The following is an 18,839-nucleotide window of genomic DNA, read 5'->3' on the forward strand; positions in this document are numbered from 1 at the left end:
CTATGAATACATGGGAACATCAGATCAATGTGCACAAATTAATTCATATTAATAGAATTTAAAGAAAAAAAATAGTCTTAGTAATGAGATAGTATACTGATGCCTCAGTATCTCAAAATACTAAGAGTTTCTTAAATTATGGCTTACTTTGCCACATAGTTGAATTCTCAATTCTGATTGGTCAGAAGGTGTTGATTAATTTTCTATAACTGCAGCTCTGATAATAATTTCACCGGAAAATCAAATTATATTAATCCCCTTGCATACATTAATATATTACCGTTTCTATATATTAACTCATTCACAGGGACTTGTATGATGGACGTGCCACATAATCTAACACTAATAATAAACAAATAAAAAAAAACGTGATAACAAAGAAAAATATACAAGTGTTGATATGGATACTTTCTATAAGGAGACATTTAACATTTTCCACCAAGGGAACGTTTGCAAGATTGAAGACTTTGCAGCTTTCTTTTTTTTTTTTTTTTTTTTGTCTTAGTAACCTCAAGACAGGAAAAAAAAGATGAGGCTGGTGAGGGAACAACTGTTTATAGCTGCTATAACATAAGTGATAACAGGAGCTAACGTTAAATGTAACTAAAAAATGGTTAAAAGGTATGATGTGTTGTTCATTAATAAGCTAAAAACTGTAAACGTTGGCAAATTGCTGTGGTTGAAGAGGAATAAAACACTGCAGGACATCCTGTAACAGCACGTCTCTCATATCAAAGTGGCCCAAATCTAAACTGAAAATGTCAGATTTAATTTTTTGCAGTTTACAATTCAAAGGAAAAAATGAGGGAAAAAATTGGATTTAAGGCACTTCTACATGCACTTCTACCTTAATACCTGAAAGAAGTTATTAATTTTAAAACATTCAACATATTTTCTTCTGCATAAATCAAATAACATATAAGAAAAGAGAAGGCAGAAAAGGAGAAAGAAAAATGCTTTAGATTATGGATACAGCATGTTCCTTGAAAGAGATACTGAAGACAGCATGCTTGCAAGTGTACATGTGTGTTTTCGTGTGTGTGTGTGTGTTTAGACAGAATATTTGTAAGTGTGTGCATGTGTGTGTATTCATTCATCCTGTAGGCTGACAGATTCTAAATGCCATGTGAAGCAGCTGAACACTGCCCAATTAATAGGAGAGCAAATCTCCCTTTTTTCTCTCTCTCTCTCTCTCACTCTCTCTCTCTCTCTCACTTTCTCTCTACTGGCAGTAAGAAGCTGATGGTGTTGTTTAATCACACTGCAAATCAGACAGCCAGATAAATGAGCCCTAGCAAATATGCACATGTTAATCTGCCTGATGCAGTATTCATATACAAAACCATCCATTATGTTAATCAGTCTACAATCCCGTCAGACAGTAATCTGATTATTCGTTGCGCTCCTTCGCAAATTGAAATGTAGCTAAAACAATTGTCACGTCCTCTTAACCTTTATATTTTATTTGCATGAAAATGACTCGTTTGAAATTTTTGACTGAAGCTTAGCAATACCGAGATGAATTTTTCAATATTACACCGCATGTGATTGGCGTAATTCCTATAATGGACATGAATAATAATTTTTTTAAATCATATTACACGTGTGATTATGTTCAGATCATTTTGGCTTCGTAGCAAGGTGAATGAAGTTAAACAATGACCGATGACCAATCTTTGTGAATATGAAGCAAAAATGTCAGTTTTAGTCCATCTCCCATGACCACCATCTCTTACTTACAGGATTTACAAATTTCTTCAGGTATCAATTCTAGAAATATTGTTTACTAGGATAATTACAATTCTAGCACCATAAAATCAAGTGATGGCTGGGTCTATGAGGGCTAAAGCTGGGCCTGATCTGAGTATGTGAGTGCGTGTGTGCGTGTGTGTGTGTGTGTGGGCATGTATCAATATCCTGATGGGGACCAAATGTCCCCACAAGAATAGGAATACCTGACAGTTTTGACCTTGTGGGGACATTTATCTGGTTCTCACAATGAAAACTGCAGCTTTTATATAAAAAAACAAGGATATTAAGACAATGTGTGTATGGGTGTGTGTGTGTGTGTGTGTGTGTGTCTTACTTGGCTGCATCTTTACGGAGCTGCTCGTGTCTCATTAAGAGGTTCTTGCGCTCCTTGAAAGCTCGCCGCACTTTATAGCCTTTGTACAAAGCCTGAATGGACGAGGCGGCGATGTCCTGGATGGCGGCGATGGACAGAGCGCCGTGCTCCAAAAGGAACTGTGTCACCTCCTGATGTTCTCCCAGCAAGGCATAGTCCAGAGGAGTGTACCTGCACACACACACACACACACACACACACACACACACACACACACAGAGACACAGTTACAATACAGAGATTGTAATAACAATGTGCATCATACATTCCATGTTCTGTATACAAATCATAGGTGTGTGTTTTCTTGACTGTGTATGGTCTGCAAATATGAGCATATATTTAATTTTAGATTGTGGTTTTTCAAAAGAAATGAAAAATAAAAAAGGTCTCTATTTTGCATAAGTGGTCAGGATTCAGGATAGATTTATTATTTTTTGGAATTAGGATTAGATTTGTGATTAACTTCAGGGTCTGTTACAATATTACCAGATTCAATGTAATATCAAATAATGCATTCAGATATATACAGTAGATTAATAAAATAATTAATCATTCAATTAATTAAAAGTCTTTTCCTATATATTAATAATAGATTAATTTAGGGATTGGGATATTTTTATTACAGTGTGATTGAAGCCAATGCAAGACCATTTATGTCTAATAGTATGTAAAGACATATAATAACACTGATAAAATAATATAGTATAAATCCTTTTTATATTTTATCAAATCGTTTTAAAAATAATTCAATTCAATTTTAATTGTTTAGAGCTTTTAACAATATAAAAATAGTCATAAAACATGAAAACTGACATTGCACATCCAAATGTAAATTTAGATCACTAATGATCAAGCCAGAGAGGACAGTGGCAAGAAAACTTCCTGAGACAATATGAGGAAGAAACATCTTCTGGATGATAGCGTATAGTGGAATTATAAATCACTCCATATACAGGTGTAGAAGAGTAAAGACAAACAATACTAAGTGTGCTGTAAGGATGTTCAATATGAGCATATTGCGAGTAAGAGTCCTGCGATGAGCACAGGACAGTCTTTCTAATTACGGCGGAAAAAAGACCCCACAAATAACACAGAAAATATTAAGACACAATAACACATTAACAAATGAAGCACTTTGCTAATGAAGGATTTCTGTCTAAAACATCCTGTTCTTCAAGAAAATTTGTGTAGTATTCTAGCATTTTTCCAACCTCTCCATGGACTCCTGAAGTACACTGCATTGTTACTTTGTGAATTGTACTATACACTAATACAGATTGTGTAATATATTAACATAGAGTATACAACAGCACTGTTCAATTCTTGAATCTGATTGGTCAGAAAGTGTTGATTAATTTTCCATTTCACCACAGCTCTGAGATAGTGCCAGCTGTAGTTCAAATTGGTTATATTAATGCTCTCGTTCAAATACGTTATTATTTCTATAGTAACAGCTCATGCACAGGGATGTGTATGGTTTGTATAAATGATGTACGTAACCTAAGGCTAATAATAAATAGATAAATGAAAATGTTATAACAGTCAGTTAATTTGCTCCCATGGGAATCTTCAGGACAGAAGAGTTTGCTCTTTCCAGGTTTCAGGTTTCCAGGTCTCGGTAAAATGACAAGCTGGTTTTTTTTGTATTATTAGCTTGAAAAGAGAGAGAAAATGGTGAAGGAATGACTGCTAACAGTAGCTATAACCTAATAATAATAAGTAACAACAGGAACTAACTTGTTTTTTTGATGTTTCACATCATTAAACATAACTATAAACAGTTTTTTTTTTTTTTTTTTAAAAAAAGCATGGCATTCATTAATAAATTACAACTTGTAATAAATGGCAAATTGATGTGGTATAAGAGGAATAATCATTTTGGGGCATGCTGTCATTGTAAAATAATCAATTTCCGGGATTATTCATGCCACCTCTGTTGTGTTTTCTGACTTAACAGTCAAGTACAGAATTATTGGTACCCTTCATGATTCACAGCATCATGAAGTACCAAGGTGTCAGTCATTTTGCTGTTATATGTATATGTTTCCACTATATACAGCTGGTACAGTATATAGGACAGTAGGCACAGTAAACGACAGTGCATTGCCGACTAGTACACAGTTCTAGTGTGGATAAAGTGTACTGAGTGTAATATGTAACAGATTGTGCAAAAAGATATAACAATATAATACTAAAATGCTGTAAATGTAAACATAACATATTATGACACTACATATTTACTATGATAAATACAGTGTTAGTGGGATTTTGTGTACAGTATTTTAGCAGTAATATGCATAATATCGAGTACGTGTGCATGTGTGAGCACTGTGCTGGGGATTACCTCTCCTCTGTATGCTCCATATGGTTCGGAAAAGCTCCACATCCCAAAAGAAGTTTCACAGCATCCAAATATCCATTATTACACGACCAGTGGAGCGCCGTCCTCCCCTTACCACACAAACACACACGCACATAGTTTATTAAGATAATCTACATCATCTTTTGTATCTGAAAGTCTGATTCTGTTACAAAAAAGTGTTTTTATCCAAAGATTTATCAAAGTCTAACACAAAGGTTTACACAGGTGATGTTCGATATTTAAGAATATGTTATTCAATATGTGTCTCTTAATGATTAACACTGAATATTGACTCTGTGTGTTAGGCATCAGGGTTCGTACTACTTTCAGTAAGTAAGAACATTGTTTTCCAGGACTCTATAAATAATGGGTAATGTCTTTTTATACCACAGTGCTTGTGAATTCTCAATCAATTTGATCAGAAGGAAAATAACAGATTATATACATTATCATTTCTTTAGTAATATCTTATACAAAGACTTGTGTGGCAGACACATAATCCATATAATCTAAGCCTAAAAAATGGATTAAAATAATACGTGTTATTAAACATGTTGGAAAATGTATAATAGTTGATATGGCAAAGTTCCTGTAAGGAGACGTTTATTTAACACTTATGGAAGGAGTCTCCAGTGTCAGCACTTTGTAACTTTTCCACATGCGAATGTCTTCAGGACAGAGGATTTTGTGTTTTCTGGTTTCCTGATAATATGAAAATCTGTGTTTTGTTTTTATTACTGTTAAGAGACAGGAGAAAAAAGAGAGATTGTCTTGGAACGACTGTTCATAGCTGTTATAACGTAAGTGATAACAAGAACTAAATTGTCTTGTAGACGTTCCAGAACGTTAAATGTAACTATAACCGGTTAAAAACAATGACGTGTCTTTCATTAATAAATCAAAAATTGTAATCATTGGCAAAATGCTGCAAAATGTATTAGAGAAATACAACACATCTGGACATACAAAGCAACAGCGAAGCATCATACCAACCAGATGTTGATTATTTTCATCCCCCAGTGTTTTATTTCTTGCTTGTTCCCTACCTCTTTATCCTGGATGTTGGGATCAGCATCATGTTGGATAAGCAGGGCCATGCAGTTTATATAACCTGCATACGCAGCGCACTGCAGCGGCGTCCTGCCTGCATGATCCTGCAGGTTTGGTCCGAGCCCGTTCTCCATCAGCACCTCGCACACCTCTGCGTTTCCGCCCAGCGCTGCCCAGTGCAGCGCCGAATGACCGTCTGTGTCTACCAAGTCCACACGTGCCCCACCTCAAACACACATACACACACATTATTCTTATTAAATCCACTAGAAATAAATTAGTTTCCTTCTTCCCAGCATCCTCCCATGACAGATACACATTTCAGGTCTCATATTTTAAAATCCAGTCCTCTGAGACTCTTAGACGCTCTATTTTTTTTCTCTCCCAGCTTCTAATATACCTATACTAGATAGTTATGTTCTATTGCAAAAATGAAAGAACAAATACGTGGACCAAGGATGGATCACTATAGCATAACAGTGACAAGAGAGTAAAATTTTATAAGATCTCCTTATACACTGTGATATCAAGATTTCACTACATCCCTACACACATGCAGACAAGCACCTTTGATAAGGGTGAGAATGACATCGCGGTGGCCCATCTCACACGCGCGGAACAGAGGAGTGTGTTTCATCACATCCAGAGGGTCCACCATGGCTCCTTTCTCCAGCAACAAGCGCACAGTGGATACATGGCCTGAGAGCGCAGCTGCATGCAGTGCTAAAGTCACACACGCACACACACATACACACACACATACACATGTAAATACAAAGCAAAAGAACTGCCAACTCAGTTCATATCTGTTAACTTATCAAACCAACTTATCAAGCGTTTATCAGATGATTAGCACGTGTACTGTTTATTCTTCCTATCGTCCAAGCTTACTGACATGTTTAAGAGCTGTTAAACATATTGACTTATGATATTAATTTCAGCGGAGTCTACATGCTCAATGTAATAAAATAAAATCACAGTTTATTTTATTATAATTTATTCACTTTTATTAAATTTTGTTTTCATTACATTTGTCTTGGATAGCCTGAAAGTTAGTCTTTTTTTAACCACTGATCATTTTATCATTGTACGTGTGCATTTTTTTATTTTCCTGATTACTTTATTTGTAGATTGTAGATTATTATTTTTATTTATTTTGTTATTTAATTACTTTTTTGTTATGTACTAATTAATCATTTTTATCTGTCTTACGTAAAGCACTTTTAGATTTTGAAACTTTGTTTTATGTAGATTTTGAATTATGTAGATATAATGTACTAAACTATATATATTTCTTCAGTTATTTGTTTATTTTCTTTTTTTTTTTGGCTATACATTGTTTATAATTGTATGTGTGCATTTTATTGTATTTTTAAATGAAATTTTTTTTTTTTTAAATTTTATTAATTTTAGGTTCTTTACTTATTATTTTTATGTAATATTTGTACTAATATACTGTTTTCATTTATATAGTGTTTAGTATTTGGTTGTAAGCGCTCTGTGTACTTTATAATACTATTATCTATCTATCTATCTATCTATCTATCTATCTATCCCTTCATTCAATCGTTCCTTTAGTTAATTAGTTCACTTATTTCTCTTTGAAGTTTACATGCCCATGTTCAGTTTGGTTGACTCAGACTTACCTGTTCCTCCATACTTGTCGGCCATGTTGATGTCCAGATCTCGCTTAAGCTCCAGCATGACTTTGATGACATCATCACTGCCCTTCCCAGCAGCCCACATGAAGGCGGTCCTGCCCTCCAGATCAGGCTCATCACGTACCGACGGGTGCTTCAGAAACACCGCCACAGTGTCCTGATGCACAAATATAAAGAGGTGTCAACCTACAAACATGTCTTAAACACACACACACACACACACAGATCGAGGATGTGTATCTTACAGCATAGTTGCTCTGAGCTCCGTAGTGCAGCGGCGTGGCTCCCTGGCTGTCTGATGGAATCATACCCGACTTGTTTCTCTCCAGCAGCAGATGAACGATCCGTGCATGGCCTGAGAACAAAACCGATTCAGTAGAGTCACGAATTACACTCCAGTATAGTGGTATTAAAAATTCACCATATGATAACCACATCACTTAGAAGGATGGTTAAATATACTGTAGAACTGCTGACACAATATCTGCTTACAAAACAGAATGGGAATAAATAACATACTGCACTATAGCGGCAAATAAATATTTGTTAATTAGATATAAATTAAAGGATGTTTAAACCAAGGTTTTTTTGTGACAGCAATGTCTATACTGCTATAGCATAATGTTAACAGCATTGCTGCATCCCAATTCACCTACTATCCGTCCTAAATAGTATCCGAGATTAGAATTAATGTGTTCCAAATCATAGTAGGTTGAAATGAGTATCCCAAAGGTACCCAGATGGTCTAGTGTTTCCAGTAGATTTTCGAAGTGTGGATCCGTGGACACTTTTTCAGCTAATATTGCCCACAGGGAGGAATTCTGTGATGGTTTCCTTCGCCAAATTCAACTTGCAAACATGGTGGACGAGTATAACGTCGAAGATGTGTCGTCAGTATTTAAGTTTAAGAACTTAAATGTTAAGCACTAACCAAAGTTTTTTTTTTTTTAATTATTGTCACGTAAGATTAATGGTTGGATGTTGTGTAAAAAGAGTACCACGTTTATCTTGTAGGGTCAGATGACGAGACCGAGTGCCTAATAAAATGGCACGTTGCAAATGACTCCCTTTTCACTGGCAAAAGAGATAACAATGTCCTCTTTCGTTGCATGATGTGTTAGTATGTCTCAGTACCTGCATACTCTTTTGCTACACACTCAAACGTATGTACTTTTTCTTCACAAAAAGAGTACAGAGTGTTGTAGCTTCTTGAAAGCTTTCCTAAAAGGACTACACAGAACTGCTAATGATTCCCCTAAAGGGCCAACCAAGGAACCCTTTTTCTTTGGTTTGTATTGGGAGATAAACTCTATTCCCTATATAGAATAACAGTATATACTAATGAGAGACACTTTTATATAACCAGTGCACAATGCACTGTGATAGTATAGTGTCTAAGTGTCAACAATTAGCCCGTTTGGCATGTCTGAATCTGAGTTAAATCAATACATTATGTCCGATTCCTATTTGGTTTGCTTTGGTTTCACACTACAAAGGCAAAAACTATGGCTGAGGTGTTTGTAGGGCTAAAAATATACTTGTTAAATTCTTTCATTGACTGGTTCCAAAGACAGCGAGGGAAAAAGCACACGAACAAGCACACATCGAAATAATAAAATCACCCAAGCATGGAGAACATAGAGCCAGCGCTGTATAAATGATTAAATAATTATATAAATAACTAATTTAAAACATTTCATGCATCACAACCAGCATTTTTCTTCTCTTTTTGTTCCACCAGCCCAAATATCCAGAACACACTGAATTTTTGCAGCAGGTCAGTTTAGCAGATCACGTGTAAAATAAAATGTTGTCCACAACCCAAAATACACAGAATGTTTGATTCATGTTCTGCAGTCAGTTTGATTCAGAGTTAAATCTCTTTCTAACTGCAATTGAACCACACAAGAGTTCACTTGGAAGCAGATTGAGACCACCTCATACAGACATCTCTACTAGAACAAGTGGTTCACGTGGTTCACGTGAGTGTTGTGTCCTCACCTGCACAAATGAACCAATAGGGAAAATGTACCAGGGTCCGATTCAAACTGACTAAATCCTGCATATGTGAAAGTGTCTTAAATGATGCATCCTTGTATATACAGAAACTGCTTGAAGTCAATGCATGACCCATGTAGTGAACAAAAAATCATTTGGAATCTGGTCACAGTGATGAAACTGATGACGTTTCCCATAATGTCTACGCGAGAGACTGATAAGCAAACCGTGTAGTCTGTGAAACATAAGAAACAGTGACTTAGTGAGTAAGGTGCCACATTGGACAATTCAAAAAGCAGTGTACCGAGCAATGCGGCCCAGTGAAGCGGTGTTCGAAACAGATTGTCATAGGCTGTAACGCTGCAGCCTTCATATGAAGTCAAAACTTCAACCACCGCTTCATTCCCATCAGCCACTGCAAAATGAAGCGGCGTCCGGCCTTCATAATCCTGCCAGTTCAAAAGAGACTCAGTGGGAGCAGCGTCCTACAACACACACAAACACAAACACAGAGTGAGCTGAGAAGGGGTTGGGAAACAGTTCTGAGGTATTTGAGTAATTATCCTAAGACCCGCTGTGGGTGGAAAAAAAGAGCAGGCAATGTTAATAAATGCCTTTAGTAACTTTAGTAATTAGGGAGTCATATCACGGAATTCACTTCCTTATCCTAACAGTAAAATAACATGACCTTAAATTCAGGACTAGTTTGTACTCTGTGGATGTTGAATAAATACTATTAAACATGCATTAAGGCTCCTATAGGTGTGTGTGTGTGTTCTCACCAGAATGCAGCGAACAGTGTGTGTGGCGTTAGGGTGTTTGTTGTGAGCTGCCCAGTGCAGGGGAATCTTGCCCTCGCTGTCAGGTATTCCGATGTTTGAGTCGTGTTTGATCAGCAACTTCACGTGTTCAGGGTGGTTGTAGAACGCACTCCAGTGCAGAGCTGTCTGCTGTATACACACACAAACACACACACGTGCGCACACACACACACACACACACACACACACACACACAGATTCAGCTTCAAAGGTTCTCATTGTGCTGTCTCAGAAAAGTGCTTTAAGCAAACTGAGGTTTCCAGTAATTCAGTACCACAGTAAATTCTCTTCTAATTACATCAAGAAATTTATAGAGCATCTCTTTCCTATTAGAATTTATACCACAGCGCTGTTGAATTCTCTATTCTGATTGGCCAGAAGGTGTTGACAGTGCCAACTGTAATTAAAATTAGGGGGCAGTCGTGGCCTAATGGATAGAGAGTCGGACTTGCAACCCGAAGGTGAACCTGAAGGTTGTGGGTTCGAGTCTCAGGTCCTGCAGGGATTGTGGGTGGGGGGAGTGAATGACCAGCGCTCTCTTCCACCCTCAATACCACGACTGAGGTGAGACCCTTGAGCAAGGCACCGAACCCCCAACTGCTCCCCGGGTGCTGCAGCAAAAAAAGGCTGCCCACTGCTCCGGGTGTGTGTTCACGGTGTGTGTGTGTTCACTACTGTGTGTGTGCACTTGGATGGGTTAAATGCAGAGCACAAATTCCTAGTATGGGTCACCCTACTTGGCCACAAGTCACTTCACTTTTTTCACTTTCACTAAAATCACAGGTTTATATTGATGCACTCGCTCTAACATTATTGTTTGTATAATAACAATGTTATTGGAGATGGAAACTCCATACAATCTAAACCTAATGATAAACGGTGCGAAAACGTGCTTGTTAGTTAAGTAAGTTAGTTAAGCTAGTTAACATTTACGGAAGGAGTTCGGCATGTCAGTGCTTTTTAACAGTTAGTAAGTTTTCAGACACGGGAGAGTGTTCAGGAGCTTGTGCTTTCTGGTTTCTCGGTAACATGAAAACTATGTGTGTTTATAGCTGCTACAACATAAGTGATAAGAGGAACTAACTAACACTTGTGACATTACACAACATTAAACATAACTATGAATGCATTAAAAAGTATCTTTTTTTCTTTGTTCTTTATTTGCTAAAATTTGTTTGGTATAAAACAAATAAAACGCTTTGGGACATGCAGTTATAGGAAAATAATACAGGGTTGTAATGGTTACAATACAACACCCCATCATTGATTATTTTCCTATAATAGCATGTGCCGTCATATTTTATTCTCTACATATTACATGACCAAACAGCTCCAAAAGACTTGTATTTCATAACACTCACTTGTGAAAAATGTGAAGATTCTCCAACAAACAGCTTACACAAGCAACCAACGCTGGCCAGAATGATTTAATACATAAACCCTGACAATGTTGAACTATTTTCTGCAATTGGTTGGGACGGCAGCTTCATCACGAGAATCGAATTATAACAAAACCAACAGATCCAGACGGACTAGAGCTGATGAACAACAAAACTTCTCTATATGGACAAAAGGGAACACTCACGTAACCAAAAACACACACACACACACACATACTTTGAGTGACTCATGATTTAAAAGCCTTAATAACAGCCGTTTGTCTGCGGAATGAGATGGTAAATGATGTTGGGTACGAGCGGCCTCTGCGTGTGCGCGTCGGAAAGTAAACTGGGGTGAATGTTTACAGTAATTGGAGCCAAAGTGAATAAAAAAACTGCATGTGGTCTGTTAAACTGGAGAGCTTGATGCCAGTGGTTCTCAAGAAAACGTTCAGCAAAGCTACCATTATGTCTGGGAAGGTACGGAGACAGCTATAACTGCTTCTATTTTGCTATTATGTACTATTATACTACTACCTACTGTATACTATTATGACCTTGGCCATTTCCACTGTTTCTTTTGCTGCTACTTTGTTACTAATTGCAATTATTAGTAATACTGCCTCTAGGAATACTATTACTAATAATTCTGTAATAGTAATAATAATTGTTTACCTGTATATCAGGAGTATCAGATGTCCTACAAGGCCAAAGTTCTTTCTTATTTACCTGACATACCTGATTCAACTCATCAGCTGTCTACTAAATATGATTCACGGGCTGAATTTGGTCTGCAGGAAAACATAAACCTCTTCAGTTCTGTGGGTCGAGGACCTCCAGAGTCTGATAAACCTGCTATACGTTTGGTGGCCCTGAAAACCTTTCGCACTGCGAGCTTCTGACATTTTCTACCATACACAATTCTGAAAACTTTACTTCTTGAGCTGGAATATGTTTCACTTTTGCATGTGTCTCAACCCCAAAGAAAGCTCTATGTGCAACTGAATGTTAAAGGCTAGCAAGGTTTCAGGAAGACCAACTGCATTTACCACTGCGTTTATTTATTAAACTGGCTCCTTACCCGACATCGTCTTGGCAGGAAGACGACAGATAAGCACACAAATTCAGTTTACTGCCAAAACCTGATTTTTCATCTTTTTGGCTGTCTGCCAGAGTTCAGCAATAGCAACATCCGATGGGTTTTCCCAGACTGCTACACATATTCCCATTGTGTGTGCACTTATATAACTCTGCCTAAAGCTATACTACACACAGATAACATCACTACTTTACTACAGCATGACAGGATGCTCAATTGTTCAATCTGGGATTTTGATTAGATTATCAATTCACATGCTCTGTGGTATTTTCTGAAAGACTGGACGTAGTCCTGTCTGACTCTGCATAACAATCACGAAAGTAGAAGTGAGTAGGATTACTGTGTTACTCTCAGAGGGAAAGCAGGTTTGCTTCCCCCAGCCAGACCTACTACAGCAATGTTGTCTTTGGATATTACAGCTAATTAGTTTGAATGAGACTCTCCACAGTAATATTACCATGCTACAATGGTTCAACTCTTTTACCCTCAGCAAGAAATCCAGATTCTATATATATACCTATACATACAGATTGGAAACATTTCCAACCCTACTGGTAAAGGACTTTATAGTATATAATTTTGGAAGAGTAATGATTTATAATCGGAGTCACCCAGAATTGGATGGGTTCTGTTTCGAGTCTGCTTCCACATGTCGTTTCAGCGAATTTTTCTTTGCCGCTTTCGCCACTGGCTTGATCATTAAGGATCTAAATCTACATCTGGATTTCTGTAAAGCTGCTTTGTGACAATGTCTATTATTAAAAATACTTTATAAATACACAAAAGAGGATAAGTACATTTGTATAGTGGATCCTGACAGGCTTTTACATTTTATGATGTAATAACACTTGTCTGTCACACATTCACATTTTGAGACATCTTTTGTATACACTGCCATCTCCCTGAATGACTCAAGGAATTCATCACTGGAAAGACACATAGTACGGCGTGACCTCCCACAAGGTTAAGATGGCAACCTTAAGCCTAGCAGGCGCCTGGCAAGCTCGCTTTCAGGCAGTGGCTTTGAGAAAATATATTTTATTAGACTATTTCAATGGGCTTTCATATCCTCCAAAATCAGAGAGTACAGAGAGCTCCTGCTGTTTTACAGCATACACACCCATTTAGGCAGACACACACATACACACACACATACAAGCTGACCTCATTTTCACCTCAGTGTCCTACACAAAGCATTTTTCAAGAAGTGTAAAAATGCTGGCAGTATGCTGAGTTTGTTTTACCTTGTTCCTGTCCTGAGTATCCACCTCTCCAGGTGCCATGTGCTTGAGCAGGAGAGAGAGAGGTTTGGGGCTGGAGTGACGTGTTGCTAAGTGCAACGGTGTCATTTCCTCAAGATCTTTCAACAGCCAATTAGCATGCCGCGACAGGAGCAACTTCATGAAACGAACATTGCCCTACAAATAGACACAAAAACACAACCATATTCACGTTGACATGTCAACGTACATGAGCAACACACTTAAAGCCATTTCTTAACACACTTACAGTGGTAATATTTTTACCACAGCTCTTAATTACAGTAAGAAGGTGTTGGTCTGACAGCTGCAAGGTTTATATTAATGCATTCCTTCTAATACATTATTGCTTCTTTAGTAACATCAAATTCACAGAGACTTGTATGCTGAACGCTCCACATAATCTAACACTAACTATAAATGCATTAAACATGTTGCTATTTAACAAAGAAATATGTTGATATGGCGACGCTTTCTGTAAGCAGACTTTTATGTAACATTTAAGGAAGGAGTCTCCAGTGTCAGAGCTTTGTAACAGTCAGAGGTAAAGCTGATCCTTTAAGTTTTCCATGCAAAAATATGAACTGACCATGTGAAACACTTCAAGACAGAGGAGTGACAGACAAGATGCATTTTTTATCTTATTGCTATTGAGAGAAAGAGAGAGAGAGAGAGAGAGAGAGAGAGAGAGAGAGAGAGAGAATGCTAGAAAGGAGTTCCCAATACGTTAACAGGAACTAACATGTTTCACTGATGTTCCACAACCTTAAATGTAATTATAAACAGATAAAAAAAGTATGACATGTTCATTAGTAAATAAAAATTTGCTACCACTGTCAAGTTGCTGTAGTAAAAAATAATCAGCTTTGAGCTTCCACAACATTAAATGCATAAAAAAAATATGACATGTTCTTCAATTATTAACAAAAAATGCGATGTTAGTCAAATGTTGTGGTATAAAACAAATAAAACACTTTGGGACATACTTTTATGGGAAAATAATCAACTTTGGGGTGTAACTACCTAGCTAGAGTAACTGCACTTCACATCAGGCCGCATTACACCACCCCATCAATGATGATTTTCCTATAACAGCACACCCTGTTGTGTTGTATTCTTTACTTATTCCTTACTATGCAATTTTTCTGTGCTTGAGGTTTGAAAATGTTCAGGCTGCTAAAATACCTAGAGACTAATAACTGAAAGAAGTTTTAACTGAGAAGTTTCTTTATACACAGTTCCCCAAAAAGCATTTTTTAAAGTATCTTACTGTCCAGAGTTAACGCAGCCTGTTTAGAATAGTGTAATATCATCTACATAAATGAAGTGCGTTATTCCTTTTATACCACTGCGATTTGCCAACGATTACAATTTTAATTAATTGATGAATAACGCATTGCATTTTTTAACTGTTTATATTTACATTTAATGTTCTGGAATATCCGCAAGACAAGCACGTTCCTGTTATCGCTTATGTGATGCGATAACAATTGCTCCCTCATCAGCCTTCTGTATTCTTTCTCTTGAAGTTAACTTGTCATTTTACCGATAACCCAGAAAGTGTAAAAATCGTCTGTCTGGAAGACTTTCCCATGCTGGGAAAATTTACAAAGCACCGTAACATTACAAAATACTGACACTCAGGAGTCCTTCCATAAATGTTACATAAACGTCTCTTAACAAAAAACTTCCCCACATCAAAGATTATATTTTTTAATCTGTTTATTATAAGGCTTAGACTATGTAGAGTGCCTTCCATACAGTGCCTTTGAATGAGCTGTTACTATAGAAACTATAACATATGGAAACGAGCGCAATAATATAAACCTAATGTTTGTTATAGCTGTAAGTACTGTCCGAGTCGTGCGGTTTTAAAAAAAAATCCACACTTTCTGACCAATCAGATTCGAGAATTCAACCACACAGTGGTATACACCTTGTGGTGTGACACAAGGTTCAGCGTTTGGCCCGATTTTCTTTCAATATAACAGTTTTATAAAGACACTAACGCTACATAAAATCTGCTGCTTACTACATTACAAATACTAAGGGGTTAAAAACTATTCATTGTAGGGACATACACATGTGTGAGTATGTGAGTGTGTGTGTGTGTGTGTGTGTGTGCAGATCTCCTCTAGCATGAACATTATTTAAAATATTTCTGGTAAAAACCAGGCAAGTGTGTAAATGTTTCAAATGGCTTTGTATGTGTGTGTGTGCGTGTGTGTGTGTGTGTATATCATCTCAAACATGCTTACCACCATTTAAAAGATTCAGAGGTGAACCTGGTATGTGTGTGTGTTATGTATGTGTGTCTGGGTTCTTGGTCTCTATCCTCAGCCCAATTAGTGTGTTAATCCCTAAGCTACAGCTCTTATTGATCTAGGTGTCAGAGCGGTCCCCATCAACTACTCTTGTTCCTCTGCTCCGTGTCTTCTCTGTCTGCGCTGCTCCCATTACAGTTGTCATGTTGTTACATGTTGGTTTTTTCCTTTTCTTATACACTGATTTCACATTGTACACATTTTATAGGATTTTATAAACTTATTATTTGATATGTCAAATAATGGAACATTTAGGTATTTGTGATGTCAAAACTGAATGTCCAAACCCACAGACATGAGATCTGAGACAAAATTGGGAACATTTCAATCACTAGGGGGCAGTAGGGTCCCTACGCAGGGCCTCTATGAAGTCTTTTAGCATCCTGCTGTGTCAAGTTACAGCTAAAGAAAAATCAAAGGTAGCACACTGACGAAGTCTGAGAGAGTCAGAAAGTAAGAGTCGGTGTGTTTAAGTGTGTGTGTGTATATATATATATAGACAGAGTGAGTGTCACCTTCTGTGCAGCGAGATGCAGTGCGGTCCTCTTGCTGCGATCAGCTTTGTTAACGGAAGCTCCGGCCTTCAGTAACGTCTCTGCACAATCCAGGCGGTCAGCCAGCACGCAGTACATCAGAGGAGTCCTGCCGAACTGATCCTCACTGTCTCTCAAACATGGTTCTGCTGCGCACACACGCACACACACACACACACACACACACACTCACATTTGGCTTACTATCCTTGTGAGGACCTTCCACTGACATAATTATTAACCTCATTAACCAAAAAGAAACCTTTTGGCTTCTTTATTATTATTATTATTATTATTATTACATTTCTGAGCAAGTAAGTTAGTGTGTTTGTAAGTTTCTGTGATATCTTGCTGTAATAATAAATAGTGAGTAGCCCTGTGTGTGTGTGTGTGTGTGTGTGTGTATACCTGTGATCAGTCTCTGTAAGGAGCTCCTGTCTCCATTCACGGCTGCTGCATGCACCTGTGAGTGTAAGGGGGCGGGGCCAGACGACTTCAAAGGCTGCTCCGTAGCCTGGCACGCACACACACACACACACACACAGATAGTGCATGATTTCATACATTACACTCTATAGCCAAATCCGTACATATATGTGATAGTCACAGGACCTGACAGAGAACAGCAGGAGCAGCCAGCAGACAAACACACACAAACACACAAACACACACACACACAGTTGAGGCAGCTTAGGATTCTCAAACAGGAAGAGCTTGGTTATCCAGGAAGTAGCAAGCAGGGGGCGGACTCATTTTTTATTTATTCTTATTAATATTGAAAGAATTACACTTCACATACCTTCCTACGCACATGTCTATTCACCCACTTAACTCGATAAATTACTAATACTTTGGTTTACTAAGATCCCAAATGAACATAAATTAATGTCGCCGCAATTTAATACATTGTGTGTGTAGTCAGTGGGCGTGTTGTGGGTGATTTACGAGGAATAGCTGTGTTAATGGAATCACATACAAAGAAGCTGATAAAAGAAGAGCTTTTGTGTGTGCAACGTGTTCTCAATAGCCATGAAGAGATCTCCTCTAGGATTAATTACACATTAAGGTATAACAGCCGTTAAAGACAGTGAGACATATCAATAGAAATTATGCGTTCAAAATACAACTGAGTTTAATAGACACGAGTGTGTGCTCTGTTCTTTAGGTATATACTGTATGTGAATGAAAATCTTTGACTTCAGAGGTGCAAATGTGCAGCGAATATTGAATATGTAACCAATGTTCCAGCAAATAATGAGTCATAATTAAAAAAAAAAAGAAATTTGATCAGCTTGATAAGCTTTTGCTTAGTAAATAGTTTTATTTTGTCTTCAATCACAGATATCAAAGTGGATTTCAGGCTAAACACACTGCAGGTGAAGGAGCCTTATGTTTTAGCTAGCTAGCTAGCTAGCTAGTGTCAGCTTTGTGCTGAGTGCACAGACCACAGCTATCAGCTATCAGATCAGGGATTCACAAACACAGTCATGTTACCGAGCAACGAGAAAGTTCCCTCTCCTGAAGTTACATATCTTTAAGTTACAGATTTACCTCGGGCTGCTGCACTGACACTGGAGACTCCTTCTAAAAAACGCTAAATAAACCTCTCCTCACAGAAAACTTCACCATATCAATGATTCCACAGGTTTTTAGAGTGGAGTGGAGTGTCTACCATACATTGTTACCATAGAAACATATGACAACAAGCGCATTAATATAAAAAAGCTACCAAAGCTGTTGTTATGGTAAACGATTTAAACCATAGTGACTATAAAAGGCTTTCAAAGCATCTATCTTTCTGTTATACTGTAGAGTTTTAGAAAGCTGCTGGTTAAAATAGAAGCTTTATCTTTTCCGTGGCGTTATCGTTTTGATACAGATGAACAAAAATACTTTAGAAACACTTCTGTAAATAGCTCATGCAAGTTTTTTTCCGCCCATCACTCGCGATCAGGGCACTTCTCAGAACAAAGTTCCAGCAATATTAACGTCTGGTTAAATAATTCGTTGTGGCAATGTTTCTATTTTCACTCTATACGTAATGCAATTCTGCCAAGTTTTGAGCTAAATGTGTGTACAGCCATGACACACACACCGGACACGTATTTATGTCATACATTTAGTCACTGTTTGATTAGTAATTTGTCATTTAATATACAGTTCACATTATTAAACATGTATTTAGGAAAAATTTGTTCCTTTTCATTACAGTAGGTTCATACCCAGCT

At 37.5% G+C, this 18,839-nt stretch overlaps 1 protein-coding gene across 3 annotated transcripts in view; it reads right to left on the reverse strand.

Moving 5' to 3' along the window:
• The window catches only part of invs (inversin), a 39,269-nt gene that overhangs the window by 10,527 nt on the left and 9,903 nt on the right, over positions 1-18,839 (reverse strand). For 2 of the 3 annotated variants that reach the window (XM_053228034.1, XM_026924886.3), the window contains exons 3-13: positions 17,020-17,125; positions 16,594-16,760; positions 13,740-13,913; positions 9,979-10,146; positions 9,501-9,681; positions 7,444-7,553; positions 7,184-7,355; positions 6,105-6,260; positions 5,534-5,763; positions 4,470-4,576; positions 2,087-2,296 (exon numbers count right to left, since the gene is read on the reverse strand). In XM_053228034.1, coding sequence (XP_053084009.1) covers positions 2,087-2,296; positions 4,470-4,576; positions 5,534-5,763; positions 6,105-6,260; positions 7,184-7,355; positions 7,444-7,553; positions 9,501-9,681; positions 9,979-10,146; positions 13,740-13,913; positions 16,594-16,760; positions 17,020-17,125 — 1,781 coding nt within the window. The remainder of the gene's footprint in view (positions 1-2,086; positions 2,297-4,469; positions 4,577-5,533; positions 5,764-6,104; positions 6,261-7,183; positions 7,356-7,443; positions 7,554-9,500; positions 9,682-9,978; positions 10,147-13,739; positions 13,914-16,593; positions 16,761-17,019; positions 17,126-18,839) is intronic. The other variant, XM_053228035.1, reaches the window with a different exon arrangement.

This window comes from Pangasianodon hypophthalmus, chromosome 22 (assembly GCF_027358585.1).
Source record: "Pangasianodon hypophthalmus isolate fPanHyp1 chromosome 22, fPanHyp1.pri, whole genome shotgun sequence".
Classification (NCBI taxonomy): Eukaryota; Metazoa; Chordata; class Actinopteri; order Siluriformes; family Pangasiidae; genus Pangasianodon; species Pangasianodon hypophthalmus.